This window comes from Heptranchias perlo, chromosome 30, assembly GCF_035084215.1.
Source record: "Heptranchias perlo isolate sHepPer1 chromosome 30, sHepPer1.hap1, whole genome shotgun sequence".
NCBI lineage: Eukaryota > Metazoa > Chordata > Chondrichthyes > Hexanchiformes > Hexanchidae > Heptranchias > Heptranchias perlo.
In genome coordinates, this window is record NC_090354.1 from 28,846,864 (window position 1) to 28,867,423 (window position 20,560).

Consider the following 20,560-nt stretch of genomic DNA (forward strand, 5'->3'; position numbering starts at 1 on the left):
CGTCCTCACACGCCGCGTGGTTGAGTCAATTTTCATCTTTCCCTTGGGCGCAGCTTCTGTAGTGTTTAATCCCTTTGAGGCGGGGTTTCACTTGGATCTTTGGTTACAACTGAACCCACCTTACACATGAGTGACAATATTTGAGGTGGCTTCCCTCTCTCCTTTCTGGATCTCAAACTACTCGCAATTAAGTGATACTCTTAACTCTGCCTGAACGGCTGACGTAGTCACAATTTAGCTTCTGTCCTCTAAGGTATCTTCTATTGGTAAGGATAGCTTACACCTGCTTGGTAAAACCAAAGAATAGAAGAAATAAAAGCCTTCCTCTGATTAACACAGACTAATAAAAACTGCTGCTTCTACCAAGAGCAAAGAAAAACTCTGACTCTGAGTGCCCCATGTGTCAGAAGGGCTCGCCCCTTTTTGTGTTAATCATCCCCAACAAGTCAGTGTTGAAGCATGGAATTACAGACAAGTCAGCTCCACTTTTACAAGCGCCCCCCCCCCATCACTTTTAACAAAGGGATAGACATAAATGTGAGGGGTCGTGACCTGCTTACAATATACTAAATGCTTTTTCCCTGGACTTGAGTCAGGGATAATGACTTTACAGCTTAATTGCTTAAAAGCCTGTATTCGCTGTTTACTTCCCAGAACTCAGTTCAACAGCTGAACTCTATATTGTATGGGCGTTCTCAGGCAGTTTACAGGAATTTCCATTACGACTCCCGGAGGCAAGCCATTAGCAGTTTTACGGGGTGTGGTTCCTAGACCTACCATGCTCCCCTCTCCTCTTGCAGTCTCAAACTTATTTTTCTAGTGCTTTCTATTCTTCTTTATATGGTTTTGAGGGGGAGGGAGGGAAGGGGAACGGCCAGAAATCGTGGTTCATGTGGGAACCAATGACACAGGAAGGAAAAGGGATGAGGTCCTGCAGTCAGAGTTTCAGGAGCTAGGGAGGAAGTTAAAAAAACAGGACCTCAAAGGTAGTAATCTCTGGATTTTCATTTGATTGATCCTTGTCCTTTTCCATAACTAATCTTAATCTAATGATATTATGATCATTGTTCCCCAAATGCTCCCCCCTTTGAAATATACTCTACTTGCCCCATTTCATTCCCCAGAATTAGATCCAGTACTGCTTCCTTCCTCATTGGGTGAGTATAGGAATAGTAAGATAAGACAGATGGATGTGTGGCTGGAGCAATGGTGCAGTAGTGAGGGCTTCATATTCCTCCGGCATTGGGACCAGTTCTGGGTTAGGAGGGATCTGTTCAAGATGGACAGGTTGCATCTCAACAGAGTGGGGTCATTGTCCTTGCGGGGAGGTTAACTAGTGCTGTGGGGATTTAAACTAATTTGGCAGGAGGATAGGCACCAGGATGAAACATTAGAGAGGAGAAACATAGCGCACCGAGGACAGGGAGGGACAAATAGAACTAGAGTAAAGAACAGTCAGAAATAGGAGGGATCAGACAGGGGACAAGTGCGATGCATTCTGAAGATAAGTTTGGAGTGCATGTGTGTAAATGCATGTACTAAATAAGGTTGGTGAGCTGCAGGCTCAAGTTGCATGTGGGACTATGATATAGTGGCAAAGCAGAGACCTGGCTCAAAGAAGGGGAGGATTGGGTACTTAATACTGCCACCCCCTGTCTGCTTTTCTTTCAAAGTATTCAGGAAAGAAAGCAGGTGGGGGTGGGAGTATTGATCAAAAAAACTATTGTAACACTGGAAAGGGATGATGTAGTTGAGTGGTCAAAGACAGCCTCTATTTGGTTAGAATTAAGGAACAGTCGTGAAGTTATTAAGCTACTGGTTGTATACTATAGGCCACCAAAATAGTGGGAAGGAGATAGAGGAGAAAATTTGCAGACAAATTACAGAAAGATGCAAGAACCATAGAGTAGTGATAATGGGGGATTTCAATTATCCCAATATAGAATAGGACAGTAACAGTGCAAAGGGCAAAGAGGGGGAGGAGTTCCTTAAATGTGAACTTTCTTGACCACTGTGTTTCCAACCCAATGAGGAAGGAAGCAGTGCTGGATCTAATTCTGGGGAATGAAATGGGGCAAGTAGAGTATATTTCAGTGGGGGAGCATTTGGGGAACAATGATCATAATATCATTAGATTAAGATTAGTAATGGAAAAGGACAAGGACCAATCAAATGAAAATACTTCAGTGAGTTTAAAAAGGGATCTTGCCCAGGTGGATTGGAATCAAAAATTGGTAGGCAAAACAGTAATTGAACATTGGGAGGCCTTCAAGGAGGAGATGGTTCTTATTCCCATGAGGGGGAAAGGAAGGGCATCCAAAGCTAGAGCTCCCTGGATAACTAAATCTATAGAGATTAAAATGAAACAGAAAAAGGCGACTTATGACAAATGTATGGTTCATAATATAGTAAAGATTCAAACTGAATACAGAAAGTACGGAAGAGATCTAAAAAAAGGATTTGAGAGGGGCAGTGAAAGAGTGTGAGAATAGATTAGCGGCTAACATAAAAGGGAACCCAGAAGTCTTTTATAAACATGTAAGTAGTAAAAGGGTACTCAAAGGAAGGGTAGGACTGATTAGGATGCTGAAGAAGATGCTGCCATTGTGGCAGTAAAGGAGGAGGTAGTATCGATATTGGATGGGATAAAAATAGATAAATCGAAGGTACTTAAAAGATTGGCAGTACTCAAAATAGAAAAGTCACCCGGTCCTGATGGGATGCATCCGAGGTTACTGAGGGAAGTAAGGCTGGAAATTGCGGAGGTTCTGGCCACAATCTTCCAAACCTCCTTTAGATATGATGTGGAGATGCCGGTGATGGACTGGGGTGGACAAATGTAAGGAATCTTACAACACCAGGTTATAGTCCAACAAATTTATTTTAAAATCACAAGCTTTCGGAGATTATCCCCTTCGTCAGGTGAATGAGTGAAAAGGTTCTCAAATCGCATATCTTATACTAGGCTGGGACAGCATCACACCAATCAAAAGGTGTCGTTGTTATTCAAACAGGCCAGTCACGGAGAACAGCACGTCCCAGTCCACTGGATATACATTGTGTCAATTATACAGACAGACAGAAAGAAACCCAAATGGCAGAGAGAGAGAGGGAATATTAAAAACATAATTTTTTCCCCCTTTTTGCTGGTGGGGTTATATGTAGCGTGACATGAACCCAAGATCCCGGTTGAGGCCGTCCTCATGGGTGCGGAACTTGGCTATCAACTTCTGCTCGACGATTTTGCGTTGTCGTGTGTCTCGAAGGCCGCCTTGGACTTGACTGCTATGTAAGATTCCTTACATTTGTCCTTTAGATATGGGGACGATGCCAGAGGACTGGAGGATTGCAAATGTTACATCCCTGTTCAAAAAAGGAGAGTGATAAACCCAGCAATTATCGGCCGGTCAGCTTAACGTCAATGGTGGGGAAACCTTTAGAGACAATAATCTGGGACTAAATTAATTGGCACTTGGAAAAGTATGGGATAGTAAATGAAAATCAGCATGGATTTGTTAAAGAAAAATCGTGTTTGACTAACTTGATTGAGATAGGAACAGGAGTAGGCCATTCAGCCCCTCGTGCCTGCTCCGCCATTTGATAAGATCATGGCTGATCTGTGATCTAACTCCATATACCTGCCTTTGGCCCATATCCCTTAATATCTTTGGTTGCCAAAAAGCTATCTATCTCAGATTTAAATTTAGCAATTGAGCTAGTATCAATTGCCGTTTGCGGAATAGAGTTCCAAACTTCTACCACGCTTTGTGTGTAGAAATGTTTTCTAATCTCATTCCTGAAAGGCCTGGCTCTAATTTTTAGACTGTGCCCCCTACTCCTAAAATCCCCAACCAGCGGAAATAGTTTCTCTCTATCCACCCTATCTGTTCCCCTTAATATCTTATAAACTTCAATCAGATCACCCCTTAACCTTCGAAACTCGAGAGAATACAACCCCAATTTGTGTAATCTCTCCTCGTAACTTAACTCTTGAAGTCCGGGTATCATTCTAGTAAACCTACGCTGCGCTCCCTCCAAGGCCAATATGTCCTTCCGAAGGTGCGGTGCCCAGAACTGTTCACAGTACTCCAGGTGTGGTCTAACCAGGGTTTTGTATAGCTGCAGCATAACTTCTGCCCCCTTGTACTCCAGTCCTCTAGATATAAAGGCCAACATTCCATTTGCCTTCTTGATTATTTTTTGCACCTGTTCATGACACTTCAATGATCTATGTACCTGAACCCCAAAGTCCCTTTGGACATCCACTGTTTTTAACTTTTTACCATTTAGAAAGTACCCTGTTCTATCCTTTTTTGATCCAAAGTGGATAACCTCACATTTGTCTACATTGAATTCCATTTGCCACAGTTTTGCCCATTCACCTAATCTATCAATATCGCTTTGTAATTTTATGTTTTCATCTCCACTGCTTACAATGCCACCAATCTTTGTGTCATCGGCAAACTTAGATATGAGACTTTCTATGCCTTCATCTAAGTCGTCAATAAATATTGTGAATAATTGAGGCCCCAAGACAGATCCCTGCGGGACTCCACTAGTCACATCCTGCCAATGTGAGTACCTTCCCATTATCCCTACTCTCTGTCGCCTTTCGCTCAGCCAACTTCCTAACCAAGTCCGTACTTTTCCCTCGATTCCATGGGCTTCTATCTTAACTAACAGTCTCTTATGTGGGACCTTATCAAATGTCTTCTGGCAATCCATATAAACAACATCCATTGACATTCCCCTGTCCACTACTTTAGTCACCTCTTCAAAAATTTCAATCAGGTTTGTCAGGCACGACCTACCTTTCACAAATCCATGCTGACTCTCTCTGATTAACTGAAAATTCTCGAGGTGTTCAGTCACCCTATCCTTAATTATAGACTCCAGCATTTTCCCCGCAACAGATGTTAGGCTAACTGGTCTATAATTCCCCAGTTTCCCTCTCTCTCCTTTCTTAAAAAGCGGAGTGACATGTGCAATTTTCCAATCTAGAGGGACAGTTCCTCAATCTAGAGAACTTTGAAAGATTATAGTTAGGGCATCCGCAATGTGCTCACCTACTTCCTTTAAAACCCTGGGATGGAAACCATCTGGTCCTGGGGATTTGTCACTCTTTAGTGCTGTTATTTTCTTCATTACTGTTGCTTTACCTATGTTAATTTTATCGAGTCCCTGTCTCCGATTCAATATTAGTTTTCTTGGGATTTTTCTACTGTAAATACTGACGCAAAGTAATTGTTCAACATATCCGCCATTTCCCCATTGTCAATGACAATATCCCCACTTTCAGTTTTTAAGGGGCCAACACTGCTCCTGACCACCCTCTTTTTCCTAATATAACTATAAAAGTTCTTTGTATTGGTTTTGATATCCCTTGCGAGTTTCTTTTCATACTCTCTTTTTGTAGCCCTTACTATCTGTTTTGTGACCCTTTGTTGATCTTTGTATCTTTCCCATTTGCCAGGATCTGTGCCATTTTTTGCCTTTTTGTATGTCCTTTCCTTATGTCTTATACTGTCCCTTACCTCTTTAGTTGTCCATGGCTGTTGTTTTTGGCAAGTAGAGTTCTTGCCCCTCAGGGGTATAAACCGATTCTGTATCACATTAAATGTTTCTTTAAACATTTCCCACTGATCATCAGTCGTTTTACCCATTAACAGATTTGCCCAGTTTACTGTGGACAGTCTCTGTCTCATCCCATCGAAGACGGCCTTGCCCAAGTCTAGAATCTTAGCAGCTGATTCACTTTTTTCCCTTTCAAACACTACATTGAACTCGATCATGTTATGATCACTATTGGATAGATGTTCACGCACAGTTAAGCCGTTAACTAAATCTGGTTCATTACTAAATCTAGTATGACTTGCGCCCTTGTTGCCTCTAGGACATACTGCTGCAGAAAACTATCCCGGACACACTCAAGAAATTCACTACCTTTCTGACAGTTGCTAGTCTGCTTTTCCCAATCCATGTGAAGGTTAAAGTCCCCCATTAAGACCACTATGCCTTTCTTACACGCTTGTCTAATCTCTGCAATTATACAATCTAGCACTTCGGAGCTGCTGCCAGGGCTCCTATATACAACTCCCACTATAGTCTTAGATCCTTTCCTATTTCTCAATTCAACCCATAAGGTCTCTGTTGGTTGCTTACCTCTCGTTATATCCCCCTTTATCATTGAAGTGATTTCATCTCTAATCATTAAGGCTACTCCTCCCCCTCTTCCATTTTCCCTATCTCTCCTGTAGACCTTATAACCCGGTATAATTAGTTCCCAATCCTGACCATCCTGCAGTCAAGTCTCAGTAATAGCTATCATGTCATACCCTCCAATTTGAATTTGAACCTGTAGTTCATTTAATTTATTCCTTATACTCCGTGCATTTGTATATAGAACTCTTAATTGGGCCACGCACCCTAGCCTGACCTTCAGCTTTGATGCTGGGTTAATCGCCTTACGCCTTCTAGTTTTTATTTTATCTGTCATGCCTAAAGTACACTTTCTTTCCGCTGCTCTACACTTTTCCCTTTCACTTGTTCTTGAACAACTGTTTGTACTATTTGTATTGTAGATTTCCCTTGGGTCTTCCCCTTTCTTGCTGCTCTCAACTTTATTCCCTTCTGACTCCCCGCTCAGGTTCCCATCCCCCTGCCACTCTAGTTTAAACCTTCCCAACAGCACTAGCAAACACCCCCGCGAGGACATTGGTCCCGGTCCTGCTCGGGTGTAACCCGTCCCGCTTGTAAAGGTCCCACCTTCCCCAGAACCGCTCCCAATGTCCCAGGAATCTAAATCCCTCTCTCCTGCACCATCCCTGCAGCCACGCATTCATCCTGTCTATTCTCCTGTTCCTATACTCACTAGCACATGGCACTGGTAGTAATCCTGAGATCACTACCTTTGAAGTCCTTTGAGTTCTTTGATGAAGTAACGGGGAGGGTTGATGTTGTGTATACGGACTTTCAAAAGGCAATTGATAAAGTAGCACATAACAGACTTGTTAGCGAAATTTAAGCCCTTGGGATTAAAGGGACAGAAAGCAGAGAGTAGTGGTGAGCGGTTATTTTTCAGACTGGAGGGAAGTAAACAGTGGTGTTACCCAGAGGTCAGTATTAGGACCACTCCTATTTTTGATATATATTAATGACCTGGACTTGGGTATAGAGGGTATAATTTCAAAGATTTCAGATGACACGAAACTCGGAAATGTCGTAAACAATGTGGAGTCACAGACTTCAGAAGGGCATAGACTGGTGAAATGGGCAGACATGTGGCTGGTGAAATTTAACAGAGAAGTGTGAAGTGAGATATTTTGGTAGGAAGAATGAGAGGCAATATAAACTAAATGGCACAATTTTAAAGGGAGTGTCGGACACAGAGAGCTGGGGGTGTATGTACACAAATATTTGAAGGTAGTAGGACAAGTTGAGAGTGCTGTTAAAAAAAAGCATATAGGATCCTGGGCTTTATTAACAGAGGCATAGAGTACAACAGCAAGGAAGTTATGCTAAACCTTTATAATATACTGGTTAGGCCTCATCTGGAATATTGTGTTCAATTCTGGGCACCACACTTTAGTAAAGAGGGTGCAAAAGAGATTTACTAGAATGTTACCAGGAATGAGGGACTTCAGTTATGTGGAGAGACTGGAGAAGATGGGGTTGTTCTCCTTAGAACAGAGAAAGTTAAGGGAAGGTGTTCAAGATCATGAAGGGTTTTGATAGAGTAAATAAGGAGAAACTGTTTCCAGTGACAGAAGGGTCAATAAACAGAGGACACAGATTTAAGGTGATTGCCTAAAGAGCCAGAGGCGACATGAGGAAACATTTTTTTACGTAGCAAATTGTGATGATCTGGAATGCACTGCCTGAAAAAGTGGCGGAAGCAGATTCAATAGTAACTTTCAAAAGGGAATTGGATAAATACCAGAAGGGAAAAAAATTACATGGCTATGGGGAAGGAGCATGGGAATGGGACTAATTGGATAGCTCTTTCAAAGAGCTGACACAGGCATGATGGGCCGAATGTTCTGTACCTACTATGATCTAACTTTTAGTGCAAAATGTCCCCTTTAAATATCCGAATATCAAAAAATACTTCAGTGATTCTTATTAGTGGAGCTCACATCTGTCCAAATGTCTGTCTCTGGAAGCCCTATTAAAAGTGACAAGTTTTGAATTTTTTTTTATTGTTCCAGCATAAACTAAATGATATTTTAAAATTTAAAGAGTATTTGCTTTCTCTATCATCTGCTGTCAAGGGCTCGTAATCAGAAGTTTAGACATCAAATGTTGTTATTGGACTTATCCCCAAGATGTGGCATTTATTTTTTTTGTCTGTCATCTTACCCTGGAAAGACGAAGTCCTTTGTCGGATTAAATTTGTATCAGGAGCTACAAGTTTGACAGCTGCCAGATCATGATGGCAGAACATTTGTAGAGAAATTAACCTTGTAGTAGCAGGTTCACTATCGCTCTCTTGTGTCAAGACATTTCAAATTTTTTGGCTAAATCTTCGTATTCTCTTTTTTTTCAAGGTGTGTCCAGTACAGAGAACGACTGTGCTTTTGAACCAGATTACGCTGTTCCGTCTCTCCCAGCTTCTGAAGGAATGCAGCACATACGGATAATGGAAGGGATGTCCCGCTCTCTCCCCTCTTCCCCTCTGCTCACGCACCAATCTATCAGTGTCCGCCTTCAACCTGTAAAGAAAATAACAGGTAAGGTGTTAATTTGCTCATTAATGCAATGTAATAATATGTCATTTGTTTCTCTAACGTATCATGTAGGAACTGGTGATTTTTATTGTGTACTGTAACCATTTAAGAGGAGTTGTTTAATATTGCAAGTAGATTTTGGAGTTTGTACATCGACTAATGTCCATATTTCTGTTACTGCAGAATACCACTCCATTTATATGTGAGGCAGTTTTCTGAACCAGCAGTCGAGAATAATATCGACCACCTTCAACAATTGATCACTCTCTTGCAGTGTTTTATTTCCTTCCTGCTTGCCTTGGCACCAGTTTGGCAACTGGCCAAAGAAATCTGTTCAAAAATATTTGCACAAGTATTGCAAGCCATTTTATGAGCCATGCACGATCCCAGAGCAGAACCTGCTCTCTTATTTAAGTAATCAGAACTTTGGTCCTGGTCTTGGAGCAAGGTCTAAGTTAGGTCCAAACTAATTCACAGCCTTGGTGGAATCTGGAACATTTTTCAATGTTGCAGACTAGAAAAATTGTTAGACTCAGAAAAATTAAAAGGTGAATATGACTCGTTTTCCTTACTAAAAGGGCTGTACGTTTGACGGTACAGTGACAGTGCTCGAGTGCTGGTTCAGATTTCAGGACTGTTTGTCACTTGTAACTTCTTCACCCAGAGAGTGGTTGGAATGTGGAACTTGCTACCACAGCAGTAGTTGAGGTGACTGGCATAGGTGCATTTAAGAGGCAGCTAAGATAAACACATGAGGGAGAAAGGAATATAAGTATATGCTGATAGGGTTAGATGAGGTAGGGAGGGAGACAGCTCATGTGGAGCATAAACACTGGCATGGGCCTGTTGGACTGAATGGTCTGTGCTGTACATTCTATGTATGTAATTTGGGATTTATTTCTGTTCTCAACTGGGCAATTAGATGAAACATTACTCTATAGCAGAGAAGGTGGAGTTATATTTTGAGATCACCCAACATATTTGGAATCTGTCATCAGAGACAGAGTAATAGAGCACTTGGACAAGTACGAGCTGATCAACGAGTCAGCATGGATTTGAGAAGGCTAGATCATGTCTGACTAATTTAAATTAATATTTTGAGAGGGTCATTAGCATTGTGGATAGGGAAGTGTCAATGGATGTTGTCTATATGGACTTCCAGAAGGCATTTGATGAAGTTCTGCAGAAGAGGTTATTAGCAAAAATGAAAGCGCACGGAACTGGAGGTAACCTTGTGACAGGGGTCAGTAATTGATTGGGAGGTAGGAGACAGAGTAGGGATGAAGGAAATATTCTCTGATTAGTGAAATGTGAGAAGTGGTGTTCGCCAGGGATTTGTACTGGGGCCTCAGCTTTTCACCACATGTATTAATGACTTGGTTGAAGGAATAGAGAGTTGTATATCCAAGTTTGCAGATGACACTAAGTTGGGAGACAGTCAATAATGTAGATGGGAGTTGGAAGTTATAACAGAAAGTAGGCAGATTAAGTGAGTGGGCAAAACTATGGCAGATGGAGTTCAATGTGGAGAAGTGTGAAGTCATCAACTTTAGAGCTGAGAAATACAAATCGCAATATTTTTGTCATGGTGAGAGATTTAGAGCTGTGGAGTGCAAAGGGATTTTGGGTGCCCGTGTGCACAGATCACGATAAACTCGTGCAAAGGTAGAAAAAGTAATCAAGAAGGCTAATGGAATGAGGACAGGTTCCATAAACTTGGCTAGTATTCCCTTAAGTTGAGATGGTTGAGGGGTGATCTAATTGAGTTATTTAAAATATGAAGGGATTCGATAGCGTAGATACAGGGAAACTATTTCTCCTGGTTGGGGAATCTAGAACAATAAAATTAGAGCTAGGCCAGTTAGGAGTGAAATCAGGAAGCACTTTTTCACACAAAGGGTAGTGTAAATCTAGAATTCCTCTCCCCCAAAAGGCTGAGGATGCTGGGTCAATTGAAGTTCCCAAGACTGGGATCAATACATTTTTGTTAGGTAAGGGTATCAAGGGATATAGACCAAAGGCATGTAAATGGAATTGAGATACGGGTCAGCCGTGATCTAATTAAATGCCAGAACAAGCTCAAGGGGCTGAATGGCCTACTCCTGTTCCTATATGAGGCCAAAGCCCATTCTTAATAGTACTTGGTTTACATTCACACTACGCTACAAAATGTTTTTTTCACTTTATCTAATTAAAATATCAAGAATGTAATTTAAGAGACAGAGAATCCTATTCTACATTCCTTGCCTTGGCACATAGGTCAGTTTAAGGATCAGATGATTTGGGGCAGGTTCTAGTATATTTGTTCAGGTTTTTGACTCCACAGTTTAACTGGGAGGTAGATCCATACAAAGCAAAAATAATCAGATCTTTGACTGGGGCATGGTTTGCATATCAGTCGAAGAAGTTTAGAGCCTTCTCCACATGCACCCTCTTAATGGCTGCTTCTGCTTTCTCAAGATGCAATGCTGCATCTAGCATATCCCTGTTTGGACTATCTAATTATCTTCAAAGAGATAACAGATTTTAAACTCATTAAGTTTATTCTGAAGGTTGTTTGTTCAGAACAGTGGGGCTGGAATGGAACAGCTTATTGGCATTTCTCTAAAGTACAGTCTATAAAGTTGTATTCTCTCCAGAAACTATCCAGAATGGGAGTGGGATGCTGAAGTCATTCAATTCTTTGACTAATAAAATCCACTGTTTGCAGCACAAGTCGACTAATCATCCCACTTTACAGTTTTATTCAAAAAATATTGATCCATATCCAACAATGATCTGATCAGCATCAAAACTTTACTTACATCAATAAGCTAACTTATTCAGTTGGAATATAAGCACAATATAGACAAAAGACCTTTAAAATAAATGTTTAATAGTTGGACAACATTACACATTTTGTAGCTGATCAGTTCCCATTCTGATGCATGATTATGGTGCTGCCTGTTTGTTCATCCATAAGCATGAAATTGTTACAGTGATAACTTTAAAAATGCTTTACCAGATTCTTTTCTTTTTGTTAGAAACTTTTTCCTTTTGAAAATGTGTATATAATGCAATGGTTGTATTTATATAGCGCTCTTCCATGTTGAAACATCGCAAAGGGTTTTATACAATTATTTTTTGAAATGTAGTGACTGTTATATAGGCAAATGATTCGCTTGAATAGTTGAAGTCTCATTTTGGGATTTTCATCAAACTTTTCTGGTTGCTGTTGAATTTGTCCAGCAATGTAAATGAGGATTTTATAGCAGTGGAATTGGAAGCCAGGACACAGTTCTCCAGTGCAAATGTGCTATAAATTCTCACAAACAACCTCCAATAAATTTAAGCTTCATTGTTGTTTCCAAACTTTGCATTAAATTTTCAAAACTAGTAAGAGTATAAAATAAATATAATCCAAAATATCAACAGCAGGACATTCCTATTTACAAGGGTATCCTATATTGGATATTACCTTCTGCTACAATATTAATAGGGCATGGGGTAATGCAATGAATCAATAGAGGAAATTAAAGCAAAGTTCTAACTACCTCACTCACCAAATGCATTGGAAATTCAGGGGCCAAATCGTTGGCCAACCCATAAATGCACATTTACTGGTTATTGTCATTGACAATGTGGTGCAAGACAGAAATCTAGTAAACAGATGTGCTGCTTACAGGACATGCACCGCAGAGAGTGGGATCCTGGAGACTTAAAATTCTCCAGAAAATTCCCATGATGGGAGTAGGATGCTGAGAATGTTGGGAAACTTTTGGCACCAACCATGTGTGGATTCAACAATAAAAACAACTACTTGCATTTATATAACATTTTTAACACACAAAATCCTCCCAAGGTGCCTCACAGAAGCCTAATGTAAGAAATGGCTCCTGGGCCAAAGAACGCGATATTAGCTTGGTCAAAAAGGTAGGTTATAAGGAGAGTCTTAAAGGAGGAGAGGCAGAGAGGGTTAGGGATGGAATTTCAGAGTGTTGAGTCTAGGTGGCTAAAGGCACGGCCACCAATGACGAGATATAGAAAAGAGGCATGCATAAGAGAATGTAGTCAGGAATGGGGAGTTCGGGCTGGGAGGGACGTGTTTGTTGTGCTGGAAAAGTCTACAGAGATACAGAGGCCATGGAAGGACTTAAACTCAAGGATGAGAATTTTAAATTTGAGGCATTGAAGGACCAGTAGATCATCAAGGAGAGAGGTGATGTGCAAGTGAGATGGTGTAGGATAGGATATGGACTGTTCTGGATGAGCTGGTGTTTATGGACAGTGGAAATGGGGGGCCAGTCAGGAGAGCATTGGAACTGGATGTGCACTTGAAGTGTCATAACCTACGAGGCTATGGACCAAGAGCTGGAAAGTGGGAATAGGCTGGATAGCTCTTTTTCGGCTGGTACAGATACGATGGGCCATATGACGACCTCCTATGCCGTAAATTTCTATGATTCTACGAATAGTAGAGTCTGGAGGTGACAACGACATGGATGAGGGTTTCAGTGTCAGGTGAACTGAGGTAGAGGCCAGAGGCACGTGATGTTATGGAGGTAGAAATAGATGGTCTTTATGATGAAGAAGATATGGAGGTGGAAGTTCAGCTGAAGATCAAAAAGGGTTGCTGAAGTTGCAAACCGTCAGGTTCAGCCTGAGACAGTGGCCAGGATGGGGTATGGCATCAATGGCGAGTGTGCGGAGGTTGTGATACGGAATGAGGACGATGGTTTCAGTCTCGCCAATTCCCGAAAAATTGGCAGATCAAATAACAGAGCATCAATGGGAGATACTTGATAAATGGCGATGGATATTATGCAGGTTATAGTACGTGCCAGAGATGAGTAATGGAGGTGTGCTAAATGCTGGAGTTCTTTGGATAGAGCAAAAATCTGGTCTAAAATAGAGTTATATGTTAAATATAGGTGGAAAGAAAAGAAAATTGAGAAATATAAAAAGCATAGAAAGGAAACAAAAAGTGTGTTTAGGAAGACTGAATAGGAGTATGAAAGAGGACTGGCAGTTGACATCAAGGGAAATGACAAGTGCTTTTATAAGCATTTTAGAAGTAAAAGAATAGCCCAAGAAGGGTGGGACCACTTGCAGAAATAAAGGCCATTTTGCACTGGAGAATAAGGGAATGGTGGAGATGCTTAATAAATATTTTGCATTGATTTTTATAGATGAAGGTGAAAGTAAGACTGTATGAGTACATGAGGAGAATGAAACGTTCAGAAGGAAACTATTAACAAAGCTAATGGGATTATAAGTAGAAAATCACCAAGCCTAGGTGGTATGTACCTTGAAGGAGATTGGGAAAGAGAAAGCAATAAACATAATTTTTCAAAAAGAATACGGACATGGGAATTGTGCCAATGGACTGGAGCATGATAACTGTTACACCCTTGTTCAAGAAAGCGGAAAGGGTTAAGCTACGAAATTGTAGGATTTTCATCTTGCCTGAATTGTGGATACATTTCTAGAGTCCATAATACAGGATGAAATTGGTTATCACTTAGGATGGCATGGGCAACTTGGGAATAATCAGCGTGGCAAGTCATTGTCAGGATGGATTATTAGGAGATGTTTGATAAAGGAATTGTAAAAAATAAAGTATGTGGTATCAAAGGGAATGTAGCCACATGCATAGAAAAATGGCTAGGGTTAGAAAGTGAAGAGTATGGGGGAGATGGATGTTTTTTGCATTGGCAAGATGTAGGTAGTGTGTCCAAGGATCTGTACTGGGACCTCTTTCGTGTTCCATTTATACAAATGTTTTGGGTATAAGATTCGGCACAAGAGGCACGCTATTGAAGTTTGCTAGTGATATCAAATTAAGGAGAATGACAAACTGAGGAAGATTGCAAGAAGCTAGGTTCAGGTTAACAGTGAGCAGCTAAGTGGCTGGTAAGGTTCAGTGCAGAGAAATGTGAAGTTGTCCATTTTAAGGAAAAAATCAGTGAAAGGAACTATATCCTCAATGGTAAGATTCTTAAAAGTGGAGAAATGGAGATCTCCATTTTTAAATGGGAGTTTAAATAGTATATGGACCATGTACAAGGCAAATTGGATTCTTGGTTTTATACATAGAGGCATTAAATGTTAAACAAAAAGTGAGTGTGGTTAGGCCACTTATACCCCATTATAGCAAAGATATTAGAGGTGTGAAAGGGGTTCAGTGGAGATTCACTGGAATGACACCAAAATGAGAGGATGCAGTTAAGAAGAAAAGCTTGAAAAATTGGCATTTTTCACTGACATAGGAAAGGTTGAGGGAGATCTAGTGGAGGTTTTTAAAATTTTGAACATTTATTTAAGGGGGCAAATGGTAAAAGTCCTTTCCTCTGGTTTGCAAATCAGGAACAAGGGGTCATGAACTGAGGATGATCACTAGAAGAATGAAGGACTAAGTTAAAAGAAATGTTTTCACATGGAGATGCATAAGAAGATGGAATGCTGTTGAGACAGAGACAATAGCATCATTTAAAATGTAATGCCCAATAGCAAGCAAGATGGTGGTGCGGGGGCGAGCAGGGTGATGGGGGTCAGCATTCTGGCAGCATCCCTACCCCCTTGTGTTCTGTCCATGCAGTCTCCCTCTTGTTTAGCTCTGAATTGGCTGCCTTGCAGCAAAAAAACAAAGCTACTCCTGATGGCCATAGGAGATGTAGGTATTTTATGCATATCTCAGGTCTCTTCTCACCATAGAAAGTGTGTGAACTGTTAATTTAGTTCTTGGATGCTGGGTTGTAGAAAATGAGCCAGGAACATTTGGAATAGATCCACTAACTTGAGTATTCATTTTAACAATGACTTTACTGACTCAATGATGATGGGGAAATCACTCTATTTGTCCCAGTTGGCTTTAGTTATCCATTTCACATGTGCATGCGTGCATGAAAAGATTGCCTCAATAAAATGAGTGCATTCAGCCCCTTGAGCCCGTTCCACCATTCAATTAGATCATGGCTGGTCTGTACTAAGACTGCTTATATCGGCCACCTCTGCCCCTATTTCACACCCACTGGCAGCCAAAATATTTACCCATGCCTTCTTCATCTTCAGACCCCTTTTCTCTAACTGCCCCCTCCCCAGCATCCCAAGCTCCACCCTGCACAAACTGTAACTTGTCCAAAATTCTGCCACCCATTTCTTGTCCTGCATCTGCATACCATGCCGACACTTTCCAACCGTTATCCCCTCTGGCCACCTCTCCTAACTTCCCCTATCAACGCTCTGTGAAGCATCGGTTACTTTTCCATGTAAAAACTATTTTGTGGAGATGGAGCTCAGACCATCTTCCTGGTCAATACTAGAACAAGGAATCAGTTCTGTACATATTACGCAATTGAAAATAGTCTATTTTGAAAGCTGCAAAGGAAACTTAGTACTCCAAATGTGCAATTATTGCCAGCTATTCCTTTGTTATGCAAATCATAACCTTTCGTTTGTTGAGTCCCATTATAAATTCTTATTAGGTTGACTTTGCCGAGATTAAATAATTGATGTTTATGTGGTTTTTAGCTGTAGTAACTTGCATTGTTGTGAAACAGTTGGCACTGCCAAATCTGAATCTTTCTTAGCAGGAAATGGTATTTTTTCTTGTCTGGTATAGTAAGATTTATGTAACGAGTCTTATCTGATGCAAGCTGTGAGCTATGAAGAAAGGGTAATACAGGATTGCCTCTGATGCCTACCCATCTGGTCATTCAGCCTGCCATCAAAGGCAACTGACACTTTTGCAGAAATGCAAAGCAGCACCACTGCAAACACTGAAACCTACTGGGGAGGGAGCCTTGCTGGGTGCCACTGACAAAGTGCTGCTACAGGCTGATGACACTTGTATCTGATCTGTCATGGCTCAGCCCACCTGTACAGGCCAGCAATGTGCATTTGAAGAAGATGCATAGTCATGATCAGAAAGTCGCAAATATAACTTTCTACTAACTGCATATGACTTGTGTATGCACAATTGTTCTATTGTTGCTGATTCTGCCGCACAGTTTAAATCCGACAAATTTGGCAGCAAGAAACTGGCTTCCATTGAAAGTGGTCCCATTATATAAAAGGGTCATTAGGTAACTCAGTCTATTCTTACTGGAAAGGAATGGATGGAAAGGAACAACAAGTTTGTAAAATAATTTAGGGAGTCTGTGGAATGAATCTGGACAAGTTCTTTGTGCTGAGCAAACTGTGTGTGTCAACTTGGCTGAGTTGGTAGCCCTCTCATCTCTGCGTCAGAAGATTATAGATTTGGTGGCAGACTGCAAAGCTGAACAGGATCAGCTACAGGAGGATTTGAATATACTTGGGATTTTGGGCAGACAGGTGGCTGATAAAATTCAATGTAGAGAAATGCAGAGTGCTTGACATGGGGATTAAAAATCTAGGAATAGACTATTAATTAAATGGAAAGAAAATAATGCATATGGAAAATGAAAGAGATCTGGGGAACCCGAGTGACAATAAATTAAAGCTATCACAACAACAGTGAGTAAATCAAATCAGATATTGGGATGTACTAAAAGGTCTATGTAGAGTCGAAATAGTGATGTAATCCTCACACCTTATAAATCATTGTTGCGAACGCACTTAAAATACTATGTAGAGTTCTGGTGGCGCAGTACGAAAAGGATATTGCAGCTATTGAAAGGATACAGAAGAAGGCAACCAGAATGATTGAGGGGATGAAGGGATTGGATTATGAGGAGTAATTACGTAAATTGGACATGTTTTCACTGGAAAAGAGAAGGTTGAGAGGTGATATGATTCTAAAGGGACTAGATAATGCGGACCATGACAAGCGTGTTCAGAACAGTAGAACCAGAGGACATGGCCTGCACTTGAAGGGGGGTGAATTCAAAACTAGTGTGCGGAAACAGTACTTCAGTGAGCAAGTGGCAAATCTATGGAACAGGCTGCCTAGGGAGATGGTGGAAGCAGATAGTGTTGATCCATTCAAATGTAAAGTAGATAGATTTCTTTCAGAAAATAATGTTTTGGGATATAGTATATGAGTAATTTGAGACATGACATATGGTAAGTGTAGCATGTGGTGAGGAACAGGTGACTTTGGACCTATGGTTCTTAAAGCTTTCCACCAATGGAGGTTTTTCTTGCCTTATGTCTGGTTCTATTGTAAACTAATTGATAGAGATTGATTGACCTGACTCTTCAATTAGAACAGAGTGTCTGTCTGACTGAATTTGTTGGGCCCAGTAGCACGGGAAACATCAGGTCTCCCAAAGCCAGGGAGAGCACATGATTGAAGTAAAATTGTTCAGTTTTATGCAGAAGACTGGAACTATGTCAGAACTTGAAAAGGATTTTTAATATATTTAGATATTCAATATATCAATGTTTCATCTATCAAGATACCACTGTACATATAGTTGATAGTGTAGCACACTGTATGCTGAATTGGTGAAGCGTTTAAAGAAAAAAGAATTGGAGATTTCTGATTCAGTAGGAGCAGGGGAAATGACACTCGTCTGAGTGGGTTAACATCACAATGTGTTGAATTGCTTTTTCTTGCCTGTATCTTGCCTCATGTTCACTGCGCAAATCTCTATATTTCGCAGCTTAAGAGTTAGCTTTCTCAGTAAAGATAAAATCAGTTTTCGTTTTTCAAAAAAAAGTCATAATAAGAATAAAACCGGACGGACCACCCGGCTTTGGACTACTAGGCACCGGACACGACAAAGGCAAACCAAGCCCAGTCGACCCTGCAAAGTCCTCCTCACGAACATCTGGGGACTTGTGCCAAAATTGGGAGAACTGTCCCACAGACTAGTCAAGCAACAGCCTGACATAGCCATATTCACAGAATCATACCTTTCAGCCAACGTTCCAGACTCTTCCATCGCGATCCCTGGTTATGTCCTGTCCCACCGGCAGGACAGACCGACCAGAGGTGGTGGTACAGTGATATACAGTCAGGAGGGAGTGGCCCTGGGGGCCCTCAACATGGACTCTGGACCCCATGAAATCTCATGGCATCAGGTCAAACACGGGCAAGGAAACCTCCTGCTGATGACCACCTACCGCCCTCCCTCAGCTGATGAATCAGCCCTACTCCATGTTGAACACCACTTGGAGGAAGCACTGAGAGTAGCAAGGGCACAGAATGTACTTTGGGTGGGGGACTTCAATGTCCATCACCAAGAGTGGCTTGGTAGCACCACTACTGACTGAGCTGGCCGAGTCCTGAACGACATAACTGCCAGACTGGGCCTGCGGCAGGTAGTGAGCGAACCAACACAAGGGAAAAACTTACTTGACCTCGTCCTCACCAATCTACCTGTCGCAAATGCATGTGTCCATGACAGTATTGGTAGGAGTGACCACTGCACAGTCCTCGTGGAGACGAAGTCCCATCTTCGCACTGAGGACACCATCCAACGTGTTGTGTGGCACTACCACCGTGCTAAATGGGATAGATTCAGAACAGATCTAGCAGTTCAAAACTGGGTATCCATGAGGCGCTGTGGGCCATTAACAGCAGCACAATTGTATTCCAGCACAATCTGTAACCTCATGGCCCGGCATATTTCTCACTCTACCATTACCAAAAAGCCAGGGGATCAACCCTGGTTCAATGAGGATTGTAGAAGAGCATGCCAGGAGCAGCACAGGCGTACCTAAAAAAATAAGGTGCCAACCTGGTGAAACTACAACACAGGACTACATGCATGCTAAACAGCGGAAGCAACATGCTATAGACAGAGCGAAGCGATTCCACAACCAACGGATCAGATCAAAGCTCTGCAGTCCTGCCACATCCAGTCGTGAATGGTGGTGGACAATTAAACAACTAACGGGAGGAGGAGGCTCTGTAAACATCCCCATCCCCAATGATGGCGGAGTCCAGCACGTGAGTGCAAAAGACAAGGCTGAAGCGTTTGCAGCCATCTTCAGCCAGAAGTGCCGAGTGGATGATCCATCTTGGCCTCCTCCCGATATCCCCACCATCACGGAAGCCAATCTTCAGCCAATTCGATTCACTCCACGTGATATCAAGAAGCGGCTGAGTGCACTGGATACAGCAAAGGCTATGGGCTCCGACAACATTCCGGCTGTAGTGCTGAAGACTTGTGCTCCAGAACTAGCTGTGCGTCTAGCCAAGCTGTTCCAGTGCAGCGACAACACTGGCATCTACCCAACAATGTGGAAAATTGCCCAGGTATGTCCTGTCCACAAAAAGCAGGACAAATCCAATCCGGCCAATTACCACCCCATCAGTCTACTCTCGACCATCAGCAAAGTGATGGAAGGTGTCGTCGACAGTGCTATCAAGCGGCACTTACTCACCAATAACCTGCTCACCGATGCTCAGTTTGGGTTCCGCCAGGACCACTCGGCTCCAGACCTCATTACAGCCTTGGTCCAAACATGGACAAAAGCTGAATTCCAGAGGTGAGGTGAGAGTAACTGCCCTTGACATTAAGGCAGCATTTGACAGAGTGTGGCACCAAGGAGCCCGAGTAAAATTGAAGTCAATGGGAATCGGGGAAAACTCTCCATTGGCTGGAATCATACCTAGCACAAAGGAAGATGGTAGTGGTTGTTGGAGACCAATCATCTCAGCCCCAGGACATTGCTCCAGAAGTTCCTCAGGGCAGTATCCTCGGCCCAACCATTTTCATCTGCTTCATTAATGCCCTTCCCTCCATCATAAGGTCAGAAATGGGGATTTCACAGTGATGATTGCAGAGTGTTCAGTTCCATTCGCAACCCCTCAAATAATGAAGCAGTCCAAGCCCACATGCAGCAAGACCTGGACAACATCCAGGGTTGGGCTGATAAGAGCAGGTCAGAGGCTGGGTATTCTGTGGCGAGTGACTCACCTG

At 41.9% G+C, this 20,560-nt stretch overlaps 1 protein-coding gene across 2 annotated transcripts in view; it reads left to right on the forward strand.

The window, feature by feature from the left end:
- The window catches only part of tanc2a (tetratricopeptide repeat, ankyrin repeat and coiled-coil containing 2a), an 826,495-nt gene that overhangs the window by 430,989 nt on the left and 374,946 nt on the right, over positions 1-20,560 (forward strand). For both annotated transcript variants that reach the window (XM_067969114.1, XM_067969115.1), the window contains exon 5: positions 8,547-8,729. In XM_067969114.1, the coding sequence (XP_067825215.1) occupies positions 8,547-8,729 (183 nt within the window). The remainder of the gene's footprint in view (positions 1-8,546; positions 8,730-20,560) is intronic.